We start from the raw sequence: 20662 nt of genomic DNA on the forward strand, positions 1-20662 counted from the left end.
CTTTTGTTGAGAACGGAAACAGATACAAACAAACTTTTTTTTCTGATGAAAGATAAGAGTCTATTCTTGGCGTTGGTACGTTTAAATAGCATGTAGCCCTAGGACACATTCATTGTGTGTGCCTTGAAAAATAATAAAAAATGTACAGAAAAAGGGCTGGGATTGAATGAGTTCATTATGAAACTCTGAAAAACATGTTTTGCGTTAAAATGTTTGGCTTTCTGAAATGGGTGAATTAGATTTACATGGTTTCTTATTGGAAAAAACTGTTTCGGCTAGAGTCCGACCTTCTGGAAAGGATTAATGACGCTAACCAAGGTTCCACTGCACTCCAAACTAGTAAACAAAAACAAATATTCTGCTGATTAAACAGATCTGTCTGACAATGTAATAGCTTTTGATTTGACACATGCGGGGGTCCCCCTCTAGCAAAAGCGGCGAAACATATGCGAGCTAATTACTGAAGCGTTTTTGTTTCAACAAAGCTGCACAACATTTGGCGCTAAAGTGCGCTAATGAGTTTATTTCTCGTTGCATACTACTTCAACTTTGACTCATGGGCCGCCTCGGCTGCTGCCGGTGTCAAACGGGGACGTGCGCACGTTGAGCGATGGCAGAGAATAGCTCGCATCTGTCTAAGCTCCATTTGTTTTTGCTGCTGGCTCCGCTGTGTTGGACAGCTAATCTAACTACATGGCGAGCTGACAAACAGCTCTGTGACGGTGGAACAGCAGGCTTGTTTACATCACCCCCCCCCCCCTTCAAAGATGGCTCTTGTTTTTTTATGAGGCCCACAAATTCATAATGAATCCTCTCATCCGAACACAAGCGCAGATTGGGATTGCATTGTCTTTACCTGTCTGTCCTAGTGTAGCTTGGTCTCTAATAGGAGTACAGCAAATCCCTACTTTTCCTGGGGGTTACTCCGGGACTACCAGGAAAAAAACAGCCAGCAATTGACGCGCCCATAAAAATTTAAATTTTTCACACATTGCTCGCTCCTCCCTGCGAGCTTGACATTGACGTTCTCCTCCAATTTTGCACATGTATTAAACACATTTAAAGTCTATAATGTACAGCTACTCACCACTGATGATGGATGACCAGACGGAACGGGAGTCACGCTGTAGCCTTTAGCCTGGTCATCAGGCCAGCCTACATAGGAGACGCCATGCTTTCCTTGAGATGGAAGTGGAAGAAACTATGAACCGTGTCTGTTGGGGTTCATTTCAAAGGTGCTTGACGGGACTGAGGTCTGGGCTCTTGGGTTCTTCCATGCCAAACTCATCCACCTTGCTGGAGGAGGGAAAAAATACACACATATTGTTGTTCGAACTGTGTTGGTAATCCCTCTTGCTTCATATATATATATATATATTTTCCACAGCTGAATATGTCTATTATTAGTCAAAAATGTACATGCTTAAGCAGAAAAATGGCTAAATGAAGTAAAATACCGATATAAGGCATTTTCAGACGACACATTCAAAGATATGTAGCATTTTACATTCACTAGGTGTCAGTAATGTTACTATAATGATCGTCGAGACACACAAGCACCAGACAAGAGGCACAATTTCCCCTAAGACGTGCTACTGTTGCGACCGTAACCCACGGCAATCTAAAACTCAACACTGAACCCCCAACGTCAATCCCCGTCCACGCCCTCCGGAACACATTTACAGCAACACATACAACTATAAATCTTATGTCTTAAATGTCTTGTTTTATCTTATTATATTTGGTATTAGGAGTGTAAAGGTGACTATAGGGGTGTTATTTTATGAATAGAGGGCTCTAATTGTTAAAAACCTTATTCAGAAGCTTGTAAACAGGTCACGGGGCACATATAGACAAACAACCATTCACACTCACATTCATACCTATGGACAATTTGGAGTCGCCAATTAGCCAACCTAGCATGAGTTTGGAATGTGGGAGGAAACCGGAGTCCTCGGAGAAAACCCACGCACGCACGGGAAGAACATGCAACCTGATGACCGAGGGTGGAATCGAACTCCAGTCTCCTAGCTGTGTGGCCTGCACATTAACCACTCTTTTTGGGGTGTTGTAGTCTTAAGACAGCATGGTTTGAATTCTATAAGTGATGTACTGTATCATAATAATTGCAGTTTTAATATGATAGGTGTTCGATCGTCTCACACACAGCTGGTGGTGACGCTGCGTCGTCTGTCTGTTCTGGTCTAACTCAAACTACGGGAAATGATAAAGCATTTCCGATAATGTCTGGCAGACACACCACACACACCACACACACACACACACACATATCATGTTGAACTGTATGAGCTCATAGAGCAACTGCCAACTTGATGCTTGTCAGAGTGTCCTCCATGGAGTTCAATCTGTATTTAATGTAGTTTAGTGTACACTTAGATGTTACACACGTTGTGTGTTTCCTATTACTACCATTTATCACGTGACCTGATCACTGAACCAATCAAATGTTCTGTTGCATGCATACTGTATGTTTTATGTTACATGTGGACTATACAGAGAACGCCGTGCATAATAAGGCGAATGCTGCCATCTTGTGGCTAACTGTGGAACAACCACGTTTCCTTCTTCATTCCCTCCTCTTCTGCTCCCACAGAAGGAGAGAAAATCAGGAGGTCTCTTGAAGCTTTTGTCAGGGGCGGCGGCCAAGAAGAAACCTCGCTCGCCTCCTTCCTCCCCGCCCACCTACGACCCTTCCCAAGGTGCCGTGGCCACTGACGTCGGCCATCATCCTCACCACCACCATCATCACCACTACCACGCCCGCTCGGGGTCCTGTCCCATGGCCTCTCAGGGGCGGGCAGGCTCCTGTCCGGTGGAGATCGACATGGCGGGGGCCGTGGGGTTGGAACCCCTGCACAGGAAGTCGGGCTCCTTAGATACAAACTTTCCCATGTCGCCCCCTGCAACGCGAGCCAACAGCGTCTTGATGGTGCTACGACCCGAACCCAAACCCTTGTCCAGGGAGAGGTGGGTGCTCGTACTCTGATATCATAGTGTGAAATGCTTGTGTGTTTGTATGTACCCTGTGATTGGCTGATGAGGGTCACCTGATGCTTTTCACTTCTGTCAGGACACATTGGCTATTTTTTGGAGGGGAAAAAAACATTTACTGTAATTTCATATTTCCTATTGAAAATGAATAGGATATTTATTTGGCGCCCTCTGTTGGTGTAAAATAATTTAACATTTTCCATGACTAACGATCTGCTTATTACAGGAAGTAGGGTTGTTTCCCAACTTATCAGTTGCTGGTTCAATCCTCAATCCTGCTGTAACATTCAGCCTGCATATTTACTATTATTGATTGGTGATGAATAGACTAAATAAATGATAACGATCCCGATAATCCATGTGTGAAATCGTTCGATACCGAACACATACATGCTAAATAAATATTTAAATGTAGTACTTACTACGTATATTAGGGCTCCCCAAGGTTTTTTTTTCTTGTGAGAGCTACTTTTACAAAATGAAAATGGCCAACAGCTACTTATTTTTGTAACATTTATTTACATAGTTTATCACTTAGCTTAGCTTAGCTTAGCTTACAAGCCAAGCAAAGTCAATATGCTTGTTTTTGCACAACATGAACAAAATGCTGGAATCCCCTACTCACTTTTTGTATTTTACTATGGTTTAATTTCTAGTATTTCTATTTACTGAAAACTAAAAAAAGCAGGTTTATCCGCCTCTGCCGGGCCCCTCCAGCCGTATCCGCTTCCTTCTGAAGCGCAGATGCAGCTGACTCCCTCTTCCGATAGAAATATGAGTGTGATATTAGTGTGTACGACACCCGTTTCAAGCGTTGCACCAACGCTCACTCATCACATGTCACACATCATCGGGAGTGCAACGCAGCCCCCGCACACAATGAAAGTTCCTCCTGCACTAAAAAGTGCTACATAGTGTCTGAATGCTCCCAAATCCAGGCCGTACTCATAGCGTAGCCGGTTAGGACCGGGGCTTTGTAGCCGCTACCTGGCGGATGATGGCATCGCCATCCCGGTGAGATATTTTTGCGACATTTTTTGCAAAAATGGTCTGGTCGCACTAACCTAATCTAACCTGTACCAATGGAGGCCTTTTTATTATGGGACTACATTGACAGCAGTATGGATTGATGATTGATGGATGTGCTTTTGTGTGTGGGGGGGGTGGGGTCAGGTACCGTGTGGTGGTGCCCTACCCGCCGCAAAGCGAGGCAGAGATCGAGCTTCGAGAAGGCGACGTGGTGTTCGTGCACAAGAAGCGTGACGACGGCTGGTACAAAGGCACCCTGCAGAGGACGGGACAGACCGGCTTGTTTCCCGGCAGCTTTGTGGAGAGCTTCTAGAACACACACACACACACACACACCATGTTTCGCTTTTCCAACCTGCCTTAAAAGGAGATGCTCACCTTCAAAAATGTCCTTTGACGGGATCTCGCAGGAGTTCCTTTTTGAAAAGACAGTAGCACAAAGACGTCCGACTCCCATCACAGCACAGCAGGAACTGACCAGGATGAAGTTTCCCACGCTTCCCCCATCCTCTAAAGCACAGAAAGAAAAGCTTCCCAGGTGTCGTCCACCAGCTTCAAACTGCGACCTCAGAACTCCTCTTCCTCTCGGACCCAAACAGGATCGTCGTGTTTGTGGCAATAAGCACACCGTCGCTTCTTTTTCACGTGTTAACGATAAATACCCGTTATGTTTTCCTCTTGTTTTCTTTATTTTTGTTTCTAAATGTTCGGCTCGATATCTGTGTTGTCCCAAACTTGTCACGCTGTGATCTGTCACTGGATTTGTTTTTTTTGTAGTATTATTAATATTATTTGAACAAGAAACGGTGCAGTCATTTTTGATATTTATTACAAATGTATACAGCCGCCTTTTATTTCATGTTTTTTCACGCACACGTCGGCTTCAGGTGAGGGAAAAAAAATGGCTTGAATGTAAGAAAAGTCTTGATATCCATAATTTGTTGCGATGCACTCATGCAGAATCTACTAAATGTGATGATTATGGTCCAGCCCTACTTTTTTTTTTTTTTTTTTTTTAAACCCAAACAAAAAAAAAAAACAACACACGTGAATTTGGGAAAATAAGCTTTTTGTTGTACGACTCTTGTTGATATTTTTCTATATGGCTTCAGTGGGTGTACAGTCTGCTATATCAAGCTCTATATGTCCTGACTGGAAAAGGGCAAGTTTACATCCATCACACGATCTACCTTTTCCCCTCCTTGGAGATAGAAGCACAGCCAAACTCAAGGGTTGACTCACTCTGTGTGTGTGTGTGTGTGTGTGTGTGTGTGTGTGTGTGTTGGTGTGTGTGTGATGTTCTGCAACAAAGGAAAGGGCTGAAAAGCACAGGGGATGTGTGGGAACATCCTGAATGTCGTGTAAAGTGTGATTGGCTAATAAACTCAACATATACAAAAAGGTGAAAGCTCAGCGGAGCCTCCGTTAGCGTGTTTGAAAAACAAAAAAAGCGAGTACTTTATAACTTCTGTCACAGAGGCAACAAAAGCTGCTGGCATAGCTAGAAACTAATATGTGTGAGCGCAGATAAAAGCGACATCTTTTCGAAGTGAAAGGTCTTGTGAATGCGTTATGTGACTGCGGTGGATGTGCATAGTTTTGCATGTTGCCGTACTTTGACTAAAACAGTGGAAAATATTCCATTCCTAACAGCACATTTTCTGGTTAGCGCAAGTCTTTTTATCATGACGTCCTTGTCAGCATCCTTTTAGGTTGCTGTTTTTTTGTTGGCGGAAAGCACATTCTAAAAATATAAAGTACTGTAAAACGGGGTTATAAGGGACGGCGGTGGTAATAAGTTTTGGGAAAATGTTTTAACATGAAAAGGCAGAATTACATTTAAAACATTTTCCCGAAAATTGTCCCTTATTACCCTGCCGTCCTTTATAACCCCGTTTTACGGTAACGAGATTTTTTTAAAACAACAATAAAAAAACAGCAGTAATTTTACTGGCATGAAGTTATAATATAAAGAAAAAATTTAAAATCATAATATTAGAAACAAAACATTATAAATTAGGTTGGGGAAAAGTTACACAATTGTGTAAAATATGGGAATAAAGTCATAATATGATGAAAAGAAAATATACAAAGGTTATTTAAGAAGAAAGTAGAAATATTTGGAAGACAAACACCAGCAAAATTGGGGAAAAAAAGAGCACAGAGTAAAGTCGATACTAACAACGGGCTTTTCACTAATAGCACAAAGCTGACAACACCACTCTAAATGTATATTAATATTGAAAGAAAGGGATACGTTAACATTTTATTATTGATTTTAATGATATTTGCCAAAAACACGATCTGGCAGTGAGATCAACAGGGACACCACCTTCTTGTTTTGCTGTGAGTTCTTTCTTCAATTGTGTTTCTCGCCTGAAGTCCATTAAGGTACACAAAATGAGCAGTTAATGAGTAACGAACCTACCTAACCACGACTCTTTAGTTTCTCAATAGCTACTTATTTTTGTGTACTTTATTGTAAATTGACACCGAAGTCTCTGCTTTTCTTTTGATCAGGGCTGCTAAATAAGCCAAAATGGAGCCAAAGAAATGTGCCTATGCCAGCATTTTGATAAAGAAGTGAAGAAACGCTATTGAATTTAAGAAATAACTCATAGCAAAACAAGAAGGTGGTGTTTGTGTTGATCTCGCTCCCACATTATCACGTCACAACTTCAATGAAGATAAAAAGTAACCTTAAATATTCTTTTATTCCTTATTTGTATGCATTTAGAATTGTTTTCTGCATGTAAAACCATAATTATGAAATGATAAAAATATTTTTGTGGCATTATTTCTTATGGGAAGAATTGATTTGGTTAGAGTGTGATGTACTGGAACGGATTAATGACGCTAACCAAGGTTCCACCGTATACTCCATGGATATAAAAAAAAAAAAAAAAGTGACGTCACCCTGTGATAGGCTACATTTTTATGTTTGATAAAAACAATGTGTTATTTATTTACATCCTCACAAAAATGGAATGAGCTCTCGCTCTTACTTGATGGTAATTACACCTAATTCTGAGTAAAGGTTTGCAAAGTATTGCTACTGGTTTGTTACAGTGGATCCCCGCACATTATTTACATTTTTTTTCTCCAAAATTAGTAATTTTTCTCCACAGAATGCAAGAATCATTTATAAATATGTGATAAGAAAAGAAAAACATACAGCATACATGTACCAGCCCACAATTATTACCTGTATATGTCTTCATAAAGGCTTCAAGTGTCGAGATTTCTCTTTTTAGACAGCCCTTGAACGCACCATGGTTGCTTTGAGAAGCAAAAGTGTATGTTTAACAGGACAAGTTAAAATATGATGGATAGTCGTTAGCGGAATTCCAATAGGCAAGCAGTGAGGATTATGTAGCCTTTAAATGTGTTTAATAAGTGTGGGAGGCATATTTAAGGCTTAAACCTGGATTGTGTCGCGAAGGAACAATGGCAATTAAAGAGAGAAGTGGAGGGTTCTGAAGCGGAGTCTAATTAATAATTACAACAGGCACTTTTATTATAAATTGGAGGAAAAGGAGCGAGCTCGGTGTCAAAAATAGACATTTTTATGGCCGTGTCAGAGACTGTACATGTGTTTTTTTGTTTTTGCGGGGATCTACTGTATTCTGTATGACTGCAGAGCAAGGCTTCTATAAAATGTATACTTTGTCGTACTGATCGGCTGCTCAGTTGCCTTTCTTCTTAGCACAGTCCATGGAATCAAAACTGGAATTTCTCCTCCAATTTGCTCCAAATAATGTCATATTTTGGGTGAAATTGTGATGTAAAGAATTTAAACGTCTCGCTTACAGTGACGCGGCGGAGAGGATCTGAGTGCATTCTGGGTAATCCTGTGCATCTGGACCAACTCTGCAAAGTAGATTAAGGTCATAGATGAAGTGATAAAGGAGCAAAGCTGGACTTGACAGACTCACATACATAAGAATGCTATTTGTTTTGAAATGGAATGATGGGTGATCTGCACAGAAAAATAATATTAATTTGAATGTTTATCATGGCTGACTGGTGTGTGTGTGTGTGTGTGTGTGTGTGTTTGAGGAGGCCTCTGTATGTAGCTCGATACATGACACAAAAAAAGGCAACAAGGACGCTCATCAGGACTGAGTCAGGTCTGTACAGCAAACGAAAAGAAAAGAAGTATCTGATTCTATATTGTGCAGAATATTTATAGGCCTTTGGTGCCGATGACGTCCTGCTCTGCGCTGGCCGTGCTCAGCGCTCTACCATGTGATCATGATGCATCGTCTTGTACTGATGACCCGTGGTTGACTCGATTGTTTTTTCATGTCAAGTTTTTCGCAATAAATGCCTTTGATTTAAAAACGACTACTTTGTATCATTTTCAGTCAAACCTCATTTTTTAATTATGCCACAAATTTTGTATGATTCATACTGTATCGTTCTGCAACATTGAGTGCCCTGACAAAGCACCCAACGGCTTTCTGACCCCTAATCTAAATAACCCGACATGGGGCCAAGGAAAGTTGCCAGTGCCAGCAAATCGATAAAGAAGGTGACTTGAGTTCAAGAAAAACGCATTAGTTTTAGTCCCTTCCCCTTTTCCCTCGCTGCTTCTCAAGGTAAAAGTGATGTTAATGTTTATGCATTTATAATACACATTTATATTTGTTAATATTTTGGGGGTTTCTGTGACAGTTTAATTGGATTTACATGATTTCCTATGGCTTCCTATGCATCGGTTTTTGTACATTTCAGTTTGGATACCACTGCAGATTCCTAATCTGTATTAAATTATATAAAATATTATTTAAATATTACATAAAATATTTTTATTTCAATGTACTTTGTGTTTTTATATTTGGAAAAAAAACGGCAGTCCAACATGACTGTAATTTGATTTTACTACAAAATAAAGGTGTAACACATGAAGCAGTAAATACCACTGCAAACTACAATCCTGATTGTTTACGACTACTGTAACAGATGGGGCTGCATGGTGGAAAGTGGTTAGCGTGCAGGCCACACAGCTCGGACACCTGGGTTCGGCTAAACCTGCTAAATGAATCTTTTGTCCAAGGAGTAGGACAACAGCAGGAGGAATGTTTTGACAAGGATACTAAAACGCTGCAGCCGAACGGCTTGATTTGATTGGTCAAATTCAAATGCAGTTGGAACTTAAAAGTGTTTAAAATTTAATTAATATTATTTGTGGGTTTTTTTCATTTGCGGCCTCCCAGTGTAAGTTTAAAATAGCTTGTATGACGATGCAGTGTAGGTGAGCCATGCTCAATAAAACAAACTCACCATAAAAGGCCCAAATCCGACCATCATTAGCAAAAAGTGTGTGTGTGTGTGTGTGTTTGAAGTCCAAGAGCTTGTGCATGGGAAAAGGTGTGACAAGCGCTCCCACCCAGCAGCTTTACCCCTCACAGGGCGGTAAAGGGGCCTACCTCTCTGTGAGACGCTTCTCCACGGGTGTTCTCCTCACAGGCCCGTCAGCGAGGTGCTGTTACCTCCTGCAGGGAATCCATCCTCATTCCCACAATTTCCGCCACATGGTGCTGCAGACATGAAGGTGAGACGCGGCGGGGGGCAGGGGGTGGGGTTTCCTTTCAGAAAGTGATGCCGTCTGAACAAGCCAAGCTCAAGCAACCTTGACGTTGTCCTTCAATGGAAAAAGTTTATTTTCAAAGAAAACCTACGTCATATTCTCTCTGCCTCAAGCAATATTTATATAAACATCTCCCCACATATAGGCAAAAAGATTTTCATACCATCAACTACCTCATTATCATAACAGTGCATTAATCCGTTAATTGCCATCATCTTCAAACTTGGTCGAAGTGATTCATAACATCCAATAATAACGCGGTAGTGGACAAAAGGCCTTGTGAGTAACACTGTTTATTTCATAAATACAAGTGTAGTACAAGTATAAAAGGTTCCCTCCATCAAGCATCCGTGTGTTTCACGGCGTGTATAAGTCAAGTGTTTTTTGTTACAGTAAGCTGGACACACGTAAGGCACATGTAACACATCAGGAACACACACGCGTCACGCTAGGTAAGCAGCACCGCTCACTTTGTGTGTTCAAACGCTACAAAGGTGTGTGAGTCTCGAGTGCATCGAAAATAATCTTCCCCCTTTTCGTCCTCCTCCCCACTTTTATTCCCAACGAGTCGGCACCGACACTCAAGCTCGTGTCAGTAGAATCCATAAGGGAGGAAGTACAAGACAAAATACTAGTCTAGTGTATAAAAATATACTGGAACCAATTCAAAGTCAACTTAATTGTCTAGTAAACACAACTAGTATTCTGTAGCTTTGCTTCATAAAGTCACATGATCTATTGACGATAATGAAGGCTTTCATCTTCAGCAGTCATTCTGCAAATGACCCGATATACTGTACAACATCAAAGACATGAAAGTAGCATTGAAAGCATCGTAGGTCCATGATTTACTGGAAAGATGTGCAACTGTCAGCCTCTTCCTCTAAAAACAACACTGAAGATCATAAAAGGAAATACAAAGCCCACACGTTAGGATCAGAGCAGAGAGTACACGTAAAAAGTATGGTCTTAACTTTGGCACAAAAACACGCTGGTGTGTTGCTGGTGGTGATTATGGTGGAGAGAGGGAGGAAGGGAGGGACGGAGGAGGGTTGGTGAGGTCAGGGTGGGGTGCTGGTTAGTGTTTACCAACTGGCCACAAAGATCTGGGAATGATGTCGCTGGTCAGACTGGAGACTCCCAAATCCATCACATGAAGCCGGAACTGGTGGAGGGGAAAAACAACAAGAAACGACCCAAGATGGTGAAGACAGTTTGGCAGGAGCAGATCCCGTAAAAAATATGCAACCCAAAAGACCCATATTCTACAATAGAAAGCCATTATTGCTACATCAAAAATGCCTGGACAGTAAAAAAACAAACATGTTATAATGCTGACAGTTAGGCATTGTTTGCCAAACATTCGGCCCACCACAATTCCATTTGGACCGCACCAGAAGAATTTGTTAGAACACAAACCACAATGGTCTACCTATCACGTGTCAGTAGCCCCCACCCCTAAATGTATAAACACATTGTTTTTTCTTTTTACGTTAATAAGTATTTAGATAAAAGTAGAAATAAAAATACAGTAATCTCTCGCCACTTCTTACTTCCAATTTTACGGCTTCACTCCATCCCAATTTTTCAAAAACATGTGAATTAATAAATGATCAGTTTTGCGGCGGGATATGGCCTATATTTAGGGTTTTTGCTTAAATTAAGCAGACAAATGGCATGAGGAACTAAAATACAAATACAAGGCACTTGTAACCAATGTTGGAACAGCTGGAATTCATTGAAAGCAACAGAGAACAGGTAGATGTTTACTACACCACAGCTGTTGAAGCTAATTAGAAACCCAGCTAGTTATTTGCTTTTGTAGACGCCACATCCCTGGTGACTATAGGAGACTGACTGGTGAAGATTCACAGCATACGCTAAATGTGTGTGGACGTATTTCTTACTTCTTGCGGTCTTTGTCCTTCTTGCCGTTGGCGGTGAGGCTTTGGGCCTGCAACAGTTGAGCAGCAGCACGTCTCTTGCCGAAAGAGCTCTGGTCCTCCTCCAGGAGTCGCCTCTTCTCCTCCAGAGCCGACTTCTCCTCGGCGTGAAGGCGCTTCAGCTGCTCAAAGCGACTCTGCAGCTGCACAACGACAACGAGGTGGGCTTAAGGAAGGAAAATTCAGTCCAATGTTGTTCCATCCTCTCACAGTCGGGAGTTCCTGACCTCTCGCTCGGCCTCCTTCAGCTCCGCCTCTTTCTCCTTGACCCGCTGCACAAACATCTGCCGCATCTCGTCCTCTCTCCTCTGCAGTTCCACTAGGAACTCGTGCCGCTTGGCTTCGTAGGTCTGCTGCAGACTGCATACAGATGTACACAGTCATCTAAGATTCAGCTGTGATGTGGGCATGTCTGTTCCGAGGAATGAGAGGTCACCTGACAGGTTTGCACTCGGGGTCCGTGTCTTTGAAGCCCATCTCCTCCAGCTTGCAGCGTCGGTAGAGCTCGTAGTGGCGGGTGTGTGTCTGCTCTCTCAGGTCCTCCATGTTGACACAGATCAGCATCTCCCTCAGCTTGACAAAGTCACAGTGGCTCTCGTTCTCCACTGGGCGTCACAGGGATACATTATTATGGGATGCATAGTGCGCACACACACACACCATCTCACAAACATGACACCCCTTACGTGTCATTTTTATTACAGTTCATCTTCTCAAGGGACAATGTATTACAGTTTATGAGTACACACCTTGGACCACCCCCCAGGGGTACTGGCGAGCCTTCACCATCTTGTTGCCTACGCAAACCTCTTCTGTGCTGCCCACAACAGCAAAAGGCAGATGGCCCTGAACACAATACACAAAAAGAACTGTATAGTAGACAGCCCACTGTGAAGAGCACGTGTGATGACTTACGTTCATGGCTGTGTTGACCTTGGCTACGGTCTCGTCGTCCAGAGGGAACTGATAGATCTGCACGCCGTTGCTCACCAGCTCGCTCATGATTTTGATCTTGAACTTGTGCAGCTCGCTCTTGCTGATGGTGTCTGCTTTGGCGATGACGGGGATGATGTTCACCTAAGCAAGGCGGAAGCACAGCCAACAGGCTTAGCACAAAAGGAATGTCTACAAGTAACGACTCCTTGTTTATAAATTGAATATTTTCAAACTTTATAATCTTGTAAATATGATTTTAAACATGATTAGAGCCTTCCAGACATGAAGTAACATTCATATAGTCACCTTTACAAGCCTTCTACCCAATATAGTAGACATAAGAGAAAGTAAGCCATATTTATGCTTGAAAATGCTTCATTTCGGCAACGATATGTAAGATTTGCTTAAAGAAGCATATTGTAAGCATATTAAACCAGCAAACAGCATGAATTATTGATATATTTTTGAAAAACTCTGTGAGTGAGGCCACAAAATCCAAAGCACAAAGTGGCGAGGGATTACTGTATATTTTTTGCTTCTGAAAATTGTCCAAAAAGCCAACAATTTTTGCATATACTGTATGTCTTCATTGATATATATTTTTTGCCAAGTGTCCTTGAGATATATAAAAACACACACACCATTTGCTGATGGTCACCCAGGCTCTTCTGTATTTTTAATGGGTCACAGTGCTATTATTATGACCTCAGTCTTAAGAGTCATTCTCATGTATGCAACCTTCACCCAATGGAGCTAAGCGGCAAGTGAAGTCAGTGTTTCAGTGTGTGCTGCTGCTCAAGATTCCATGAATGAGGTGCAGCTAAATATCTTAGAGACACTGCTGTACAGAAATAGGGAGTAAAAAAACAACAAAGAACTCTCTCAAAGCTGAGTCTTATTAATGCCGATTTTCTCCTATTATGTCCACTATATTGGGTAAAGGAGCGTTATTAGGGGTGTTATTTTATGTCTAGGGGGCTCTAACAATGTTTAAAATGTTAACTATGAAAATATTTAATTTCTAAATTAGGAATCTTTGTGAAAATGTACTTATCACGGTTGGTTCCGGAACTGATTAACCACTATAAAAGAGGAATTACTAAACGATGAGTTCCGATGGTATTTGTGGCTCAGCAGCCTTCCGAGCCAACCCAAATTCCTGTCTTCCTCTTTTTGTGTATGTCTGAGTCATTTTGTTGAGCTGAGGAATGTTTTTTTCTGCTGGAACTTCAGAGTTAGACCACACATATAAAGCACACACTGATGGCAGCACACAAAACAACACAATGAGTTTGCTCTGAGAGGCTGACTGTCTCTTCAGCAACAAATGTCTCTCTCTGCGCCCTGTCTGTCTTTCTGTCTGTACAGTGACACAAAAGGACAACTCGAGTGTGTGAGCGTGAGGCGATTACAACATTCCAACGTTTTTTTTTTTTTGTGTGACTCTTTTCACACGCAAATCCTGGGTTACTGCCACTTCCCGGCAGTGACTCACAGAGCATGGGAAAGGTTCTGACCACCTCCAGACTATAAGCGGTACTGAACCAGTCTCACTGCCAAAAAACCCAAGTCTTAGTGAGCTTGTTTAATAGACTTAAAGGCTGACCCCTGATAGACAGAACAGCCTACCGCTGTGTTTCCCATACATTCATGTATTTGTGGCCGCCACAGACTTACTTTTTAGCTCTGAAATACCAATGACGTACCTTGCTGTCTAGTTTCTTCATGGTGACCAGGTCCAGGGATTTGAGCGAGTGGCCCGAGGGGGAGATGAAATACAGACAGGCGTGGACTCGCGAGTCATGGTAGTTGAAAAGGGAGCGCTTGATTTTGAGTTCCTCCTGCAGATAACTCTCAAACTGCTTGTCGATGTAGTCCACCACCGGCTGGTAGCTGCAGGACAAACCAAGACACTGATGGGCGACATCATCACCATTGTAAGCGTCAGTCTCTCACAGTCAAGCGCTAACCTTTCCTGTTTGTTCATTTGGTCTCCGAACCCCACTGTGTTGACCACGGTGAGGCGCAGTCTCACGTTGCTTTCCTGCAGGTCATAGGTTTGAGCCCGTAGCTTCACTTGAGGCTCAAAGTGCGACGATTCAAAGTTTTCGAAGTTTGTGTTAAACAGGGTGTCCATCAGGGTGGACTTGCCAATCCCCGTCTCACCTGAAGCAAGAAAAAAAGGCAAGCTTGATTACCAAAACATGACAGTGTGTGCATCAGTAATAAACAGCGTTTTCCTTATATTCAGTAATTTATGATACCACATTGGCTGTACGGTGACAAACAGTCACACAACATGTTAAAATCCACTTTAAATAAAATTGGAGGTTGACAAATCTCACGCTAACTTCCAAGGATAGTTTTTCTCCATCAGCAGTGTTGCACTGTACATCATCAGTGACTTATATTTGTCTCCCGCTGTATCCCTGAGCAACACACGTCTCCTTTCGCTGCCATGTTGTTTACGTGTGACTTCCACAGTGGAAGATGATGTAAAAAAAAATCCAAAGTATCCCTTTAAGCATTTTCTAACTGTGTAAAAGCTGTTGGTGTACAGTATGTCTGACATCATACCAATGCATAGGATGTTGAAGCAGAAGCCCTGACTGGTAGATTTGTTGACTAGCTGGTCTGGGAGGCTGTCAAAGCCCACGTGGCCTGCCAGGGAGAGAGGCCGGACTCCCTTATCCTAAAGAACACAACACACACAAAGACATCACACCCAGTGCATATTACAGTGGCATTTTTTGTTCACCAAACATAAATTACAACTTTTGTCTGATATGTTAAAGGTTAATCTTTGCTTTAATGACACACAAAACTAACAATTGAAAGTGAATCTCAAACTAAAACATCAACTGCACAGCTTTACTATGATAATTATCTACTAGTAGGGTACTCAAATGTCTTGTCAGGTGACAATATGCAATTACCATGTGTGGTGCTTCTTATGAAAAAGTAAAAAGTTAATACAAACTACGGTAGACATAACATCAAAGTAGTACTAAGGACCAGAGAGGAGTTGAGTGTTTTTCCTCACAACAAACTTCATAGCCAACTGGATGACGTGATATGTGCTTCAGGCAGCTAACGCCCCTCTGGCCATACGTGTTTATGTCGCTGAGAATACACTTTAACGTTCATGCTGACAAATATTACCATAAATATATTACGCAGACACTGTACAAATAAGCTGTATTCCTTTAAATTTAGTTTGAACGGGAACGCTGTTCCGTTTCTCAAAGTGAGAAGTTATGCTAGCAGTGCGGCTAGCTAACTTCATTTTAGCCACAGACACTCCCTGCTCGAGTATGACCGTCATAAGAGTTAAATATCAAAGCAGAAAATACAAACCGGTTGCCGAGCAACATCGGAAGAAGACATTGTTTTCGATTAAATGTACAATTCCCCGTAGATCTAAGATAAGATACAGCAACAGTTATAGAAAGTGTATTTTTTCTCCCAAAGAATCCGGACTGAGAGCGCCTCACAGTCGACGGACTAAACCATGCAAAGAAGGGGTTTAGGTTTAATGTATTATGAATGAATATAGCTCAGATATAACATTCGTAATTTCACTTCGACATTAGGGTGCATTTGGATATTTAGTCCTTAAATTAACAATTATAATCCCATTGCTTGGAAGAGCAATTGTTACAATATATTTATTTGGACGCGAGTACCCCGCTTTTGTAAATTGGTACAGTCCTTTTTAACACCTATGTGGCGTTCATGTGCCCAAAATGAGAGGAACGTCGTTAAATAGAAAAATCAACAAACACATTTAAACAAAGTAATATAATCTGACAGTACTGCACCTATTTTGTTACGGTAATCTATGAGTATGTTCTACATTTTTAACAGTTTTTAATACATTTGTTCAGTTATAGTAACCCACAAGTGTAAGTAAAGTGAACAAATTCTGCCACTTAAAATAAACCAAACCAATAAATACTTTTTAATTCGTTATTTAATTTATACAACCGTATTTCACAAATGTAATATTAAAAAAATCCTACAAATATGATCGCCTTTGCTGAAAATACCAATATTATAAATTGTGCCGAATTTGCGTGAAGTCCTTGAATGCAGCACGACGACGAGGGATTAGTCATACTGTGTGCCCCCTATCGACCATTGCTATACACTGATTAGTAATGCCTCCCACCATGGAGGAAAGCAGGAGGCCCTGTGAAGATGCTGTGATCCGCGATTGACAGCAAAACGGAAAGGGAATAATTTCGAAACCTTTTAGTGTCATGTAATTCATTTCCTCGGATAATAAGGCGATGAAGATGGCGTCCCGGTGGACGGTTCAAGCCGTGCAGGAGTTCCTAAAGGAGCGAGGAGGGAGGGTCCAGCAGATGGAGCTGATCGATCACTTCGCGGCGACGTGGGGTGGAAGTGATCCGCTGAAAGAGGAGGAGGCTCTGTGGCGCATCGTGGACACGGTCGGCGTCGTGGAAGTGGAAGACGGCGTGAAATTCGTGTGTCTCAACGTTGAATGTAGCAAACAGTCGGTGATGTGCGTGAACGACACACCGGACAACAAGGGCCGAGTCAGCGGCAACCGTGACAACGGCCTGCAAACAGGTGCGTGTTGATAACACTGCAGCATCCCAGCTTTTCTTTATTTCCTAAATGGCATTTGCTTGTAAATATATAAATATAAATATTTGTTACCAATGTTATATGACGATCACACTACAGTGTATACAGTGTATACTTGCACATACTCTTAGTAGCCTAGCTTACAATGTGACCCCTTTGAATATCTATTCAGCATACAAAAATGCTTTTACAGGAACTTCCTCTTCCGGTATGGATGACATCACACAGTACAACAACCGTGGCCCACCTGCAGCCCCCTCCCCTGTGAACAAGAACACAACTACTTCTGTCGGAGCAAGCGAGGTGAAGCTGAGAGAAAGGAGGAGGCGAGAGTCTGCCCCGGTTATCGGGGTGCCAGACCTGGACCACCATGCCACAGTTTCCCACACCCAACAAGTCAGAGGGTCCCGCCGGGTGTCCAAAGGGTCCCAGCGAGCTTTGCTGACCAGCTGCCTGTCTGAGGACAGCTCCATGGAAGGTCTGGACCACAGAGTGGACTTGAACACACCCAAGGGGAGTCGCAGGAATTTCATCGAGCTCATGATGAATAGTTCTCCTCAGGTGAGATGTTCGGATCTTTGGTGCATGAAAAATGAGGTTTGGCTGGGTGGTTTCTAACTTAAAATGTTTCTCAACAGTATTATTTTGGCCGTACAACAGCATTTTTGTAGCCCGGAAACACAAAGAAAACGACACTCTGTCATCAAATGAGGGTTCAGAGTTGACTAATTGTCCACCGCGGCTCTTTATTTGCAGGTTCGAAGGTCCCTCATTAACCGAGGTCCACGCCTTCGAGACTCGATGAGGAGCGACGGCGACTCATCGTCTCTCCTTTCCTCAGTCACGGACGAGGATTGCGCCTTGGTGACTCTGGACCCGCTGGAGCACGAGTGGATGCTGTGCGCCTCAGACGGCCTGTGGGAGAGCCTGCAGCCCCTCCTCGCCGTGGAGGCCGGCCTGGTTGCCAAGAGGGACTTTGTCACAGGCTTCACATGCCTCCACTGGGCGGCCAAGCAGGGCAAAGCTGAGCTGCTCTCCCAGCTGCTGACCTTCGCCAAGGACAACGGCGTGCCTGTGAATGTCAATGTGAGGTCCAGCGCTGGATACACGCCGCTGCATCTGGCGGCCATGCATGGACACACTCAGGTAAAGGTGCATTGCGCCGAAATATAACAACAATGACGTATTTTAAGTGTTTCTTGATGTTCAGGTGGTTCGTGTACTGCTATCAGACTGGGAAGCGGACCCCGAAGCGAGGGATTACAGCGGCAGGCGAGCTATCCAGTATCTACCCGCACCCCTGGCTGCAGACCTGCAGGAGCAAGGGGTGGTCACCTCACCAGAGGCCGAGTCTGACAATGACAACACAAGCAGCAGTAGCCGGGGGAGTGGCTGGCGCTTCCCGAAAGTCCTCCAGGGCAACCTGAACCCGCTGCGCCTCTTCAACTCGCCAGCCGCCGGAACCTCCGAGGAGGCGGTCGGGAACGGGAGGACCAAGGGGGCCATGCTGAGGAAGTCGTCTCTGAGTAGGCTGAACGCTCGATTACATCGGGGGCGGCATAGGGCTCAGATCATCCACAGCGCCTCCTTCAGGGACACGGGGGAAATGGGAAGAGGAGAGCTTCCCAGCAGCCCGGTACGAACACGACCGCTCTCCAACTTGTTTGGATGAAGCCACACTGCTCTCAACCAGCTATTTATTTATTAAGTTTGACATTTTTACAACTCAAACTCATAGTTTATTGTACAATAACACACTTTTATTCGTGACAGATTTTATTTACTAAAGGGAAAAATGCACTTTTGCTGCATTCGTTTAATTTATTTTAACAGAAACATTGAATGCATCTTTTTTTTTTCTATTTTTTCTATTCTTGCGAAAGCGGTCATTTTGATTCACATTGGTGAAAAAGTCACACGAATCCCAAGTGGTGTTTCTGGTGCTGAATTACAACAGTTGAATTGCATTACCTCAGTTTTTGGTCTTATTGTTGCAAAAGTCAGTTTTTTTTCCATCAGCAGTTGCAAGCAGTAACAAATGCACAGTCAGCGACATGTAGGATGCTATGTTTGGGCACTCAAACAGGCTACAGTAATCCCTCGCCACTTTGTAGCGACACTTAAAAATATATCTATATAAATTTTATTATTATTAAATAAAAATAGTATATTCAGGCATTTTTTTGCCTAAATGAAGCATTTTCAAGCATAAAAATGGCTAAATAATGTAAAATACAAGGCTGTCAGACGACACATTCAAAGACATTGTGAAGTAATGATACTGAAAGGCTGGGTGAGACAAACAAGCACCAGACTTTCATTGCAGGTTCTGAATTATCTCACAAAAGGCACACAAATCCTTTAAAAAAAAAACTTGTGACCTAACTTAGCCCGTGCCAAGATGAAAGTCACTTTCTGTCCACCCCCAACTCAGCTCCTCGAACGCCACATTTATAGCAACATGCACAAGCCTTCCTTGTCTTATGTACTCTTATTATGGCTACAATGTTAGGTAATAGGAGTATAAAGGTGACTATAGGGGTGTTATACCATGCCCAGAGGGCTCTAATAATGTTAAAACCATATTTAGAACCGAAACCAACCAACTGCAATAACCGAGGTATTACTGTAGTTTGTTGTGTCCAATATTGTACGAAACCCGAGGCAAAATTGTGTGGTAAATGTATAACGAAAACTGAGGTTTAACTGTATATTCTATTGGGGAATTTTGCTATATATTTTTTTTTTGTAAAATGTTCTGTTACAGTTGCACTTGCCACTTTCAGGAAGTCACTATGTTGGGTCACATGTTGAATATTCTACACAAAGCAGTTTTGCTGTCACTAATCACTTAGACAAATAAGACTGTTTCACCTTGTTTGGGGGCTGCTATACTGTTTTCTAAGTCAACCTGCTTCTTGAAACACTACGTGGTTTCTAAATGCTGATTTATTTGGATATGAGTTCAGGGACCTTGACAACCAGCGTAGCACGGATCAGTAAATATGCAATCGAGCCATCACAAGCTGCATTCATCTCCTTGGATTGTATTGTTTTCCAAGCCGGTGTCACTTGTAGATATTCAATGATTCGCTGTTGTTGTTGTCTCTTTTTAATGACCATCATGTCTATTTCCTGGATTGTAATCACTGTCCTTGCGTCTTTGTGCACTTTGATGTCACTCTTCACGTGCATGAGTGTGAGGAAACACTTTTATGTTTTGTTTTGATACTGTGAAGTTACCAGACTGAGCCACTTTCATTGTCTCATCCTACAATGTGAAATAAAGCAATACTCAGTAGCACAACAAAACCACATGTTTAATGAAGTCATTGATTAGTTAGCACCCCCCCCCAACGCCGGCTGTCCTTGTCTGGTCATGTTGAATAATTGATGATGTGATGCCCGTAGATGAGACAATAACCACAGCTGACTGTAACACAGCACTCAAGTATCACTGAACACCTGTTCTCCAACATTTCACATGCACGTATCTGGTTCCCCCAATCGGGGGTATGCCGGGGGTGTCCAGACT

General features: G+C 42.6%; 3 protein-coding genes across 3 annotated transcripts in view; 2 read left to right on the forward strand and 1 right to left on the reverse strand.

Moving 5' to 3' along the window:
* LOC131135488 (E3 ubiquitin-protein ligase SH3RF3-like) overlaps positions 1-5025 on the forward strand; it is a 96811-nt gene extending 91786 nt beyond the window's left edge. Inside the window, exons 9-10 of the mRNA XM_058081440.2 lie at positions 2615-2988; positions 4186-5025. Of these exons, the coding sequence (XP_057937423.2) occupies positions 2615-2988; positions 4186-4354 (543 nt within the window). The 3' untranslated portion in view covers positions 4355-5025. The remainder of the gene's footprint in view (positions 1-2614; positions 2989-4185) is intronic.
* Positions 5026-9816: 4791 nt separating this feature from the next.
* septin10 (septin 10) lies at positions 9817-16038 on the reverse strand. The gene is made up of 10 exons (XM_058082717.2): positions 15871-16038; positions 15091-15205; positions 14484-14679; positions 14220-14406; positions 12493-12654; positions 12327-12423; positions 12014-12182; positions 11805-11937; positions 11542-11720; positions 9817-10799 (listed from the first exon to the last, which is right to left on the reverse strand). Exons 1-10 carry the CDS (start codon positions 15898-15900, stop codon positions 10784-10786), a joined length of 1284 nt encoding a protein of 427 aa, XP_057938700.1. The 5' UTR covers positions 15901-16038; the 3' UTR covers positions 9817-10783.
* A 584-nt stretch (positions 16039-16622) lies between these two features.
* sowahca (sosondowah ankyrin repeat domain family Ca) lies at positions 16623-20439 on the forward strand. Its single transcript, XM_058082715.2, has 4 exons — positions 16623-17109; positions 17321-17688; positions 17884-18273; positions 18338-20439. The coding sequence occupies exons 1-4, from the start codon at positions 16806-16808 to the stop codon at positions 18797-18799; spliced, it is 1524 nt and encodes a 507-aa protein (XP_057938698.2). The 5' UTR covers positions 16623-16805; the 3' UTR covers positions 18800-20439.
* The last annotated feature ends 223 nt before the right edge of the window (positions 20440-20662 follow it).

Source organism: Doryrhamphus excisus, linkage group LG12, assembly GCF_037039965.1.
Source record: "Doryrhamphus excisus strain RoL-2023G ecotype Guam linkage group LG12, RoL_Dexc_Guam_v1.1, whole genome shotgun sequence".
NCBI lineage: Eukaryota > Metazoa > Chordata > Actinopteri > Syngnathiformes > Syngnathidae > Doryrhamphus > Doryrhamphus excisus.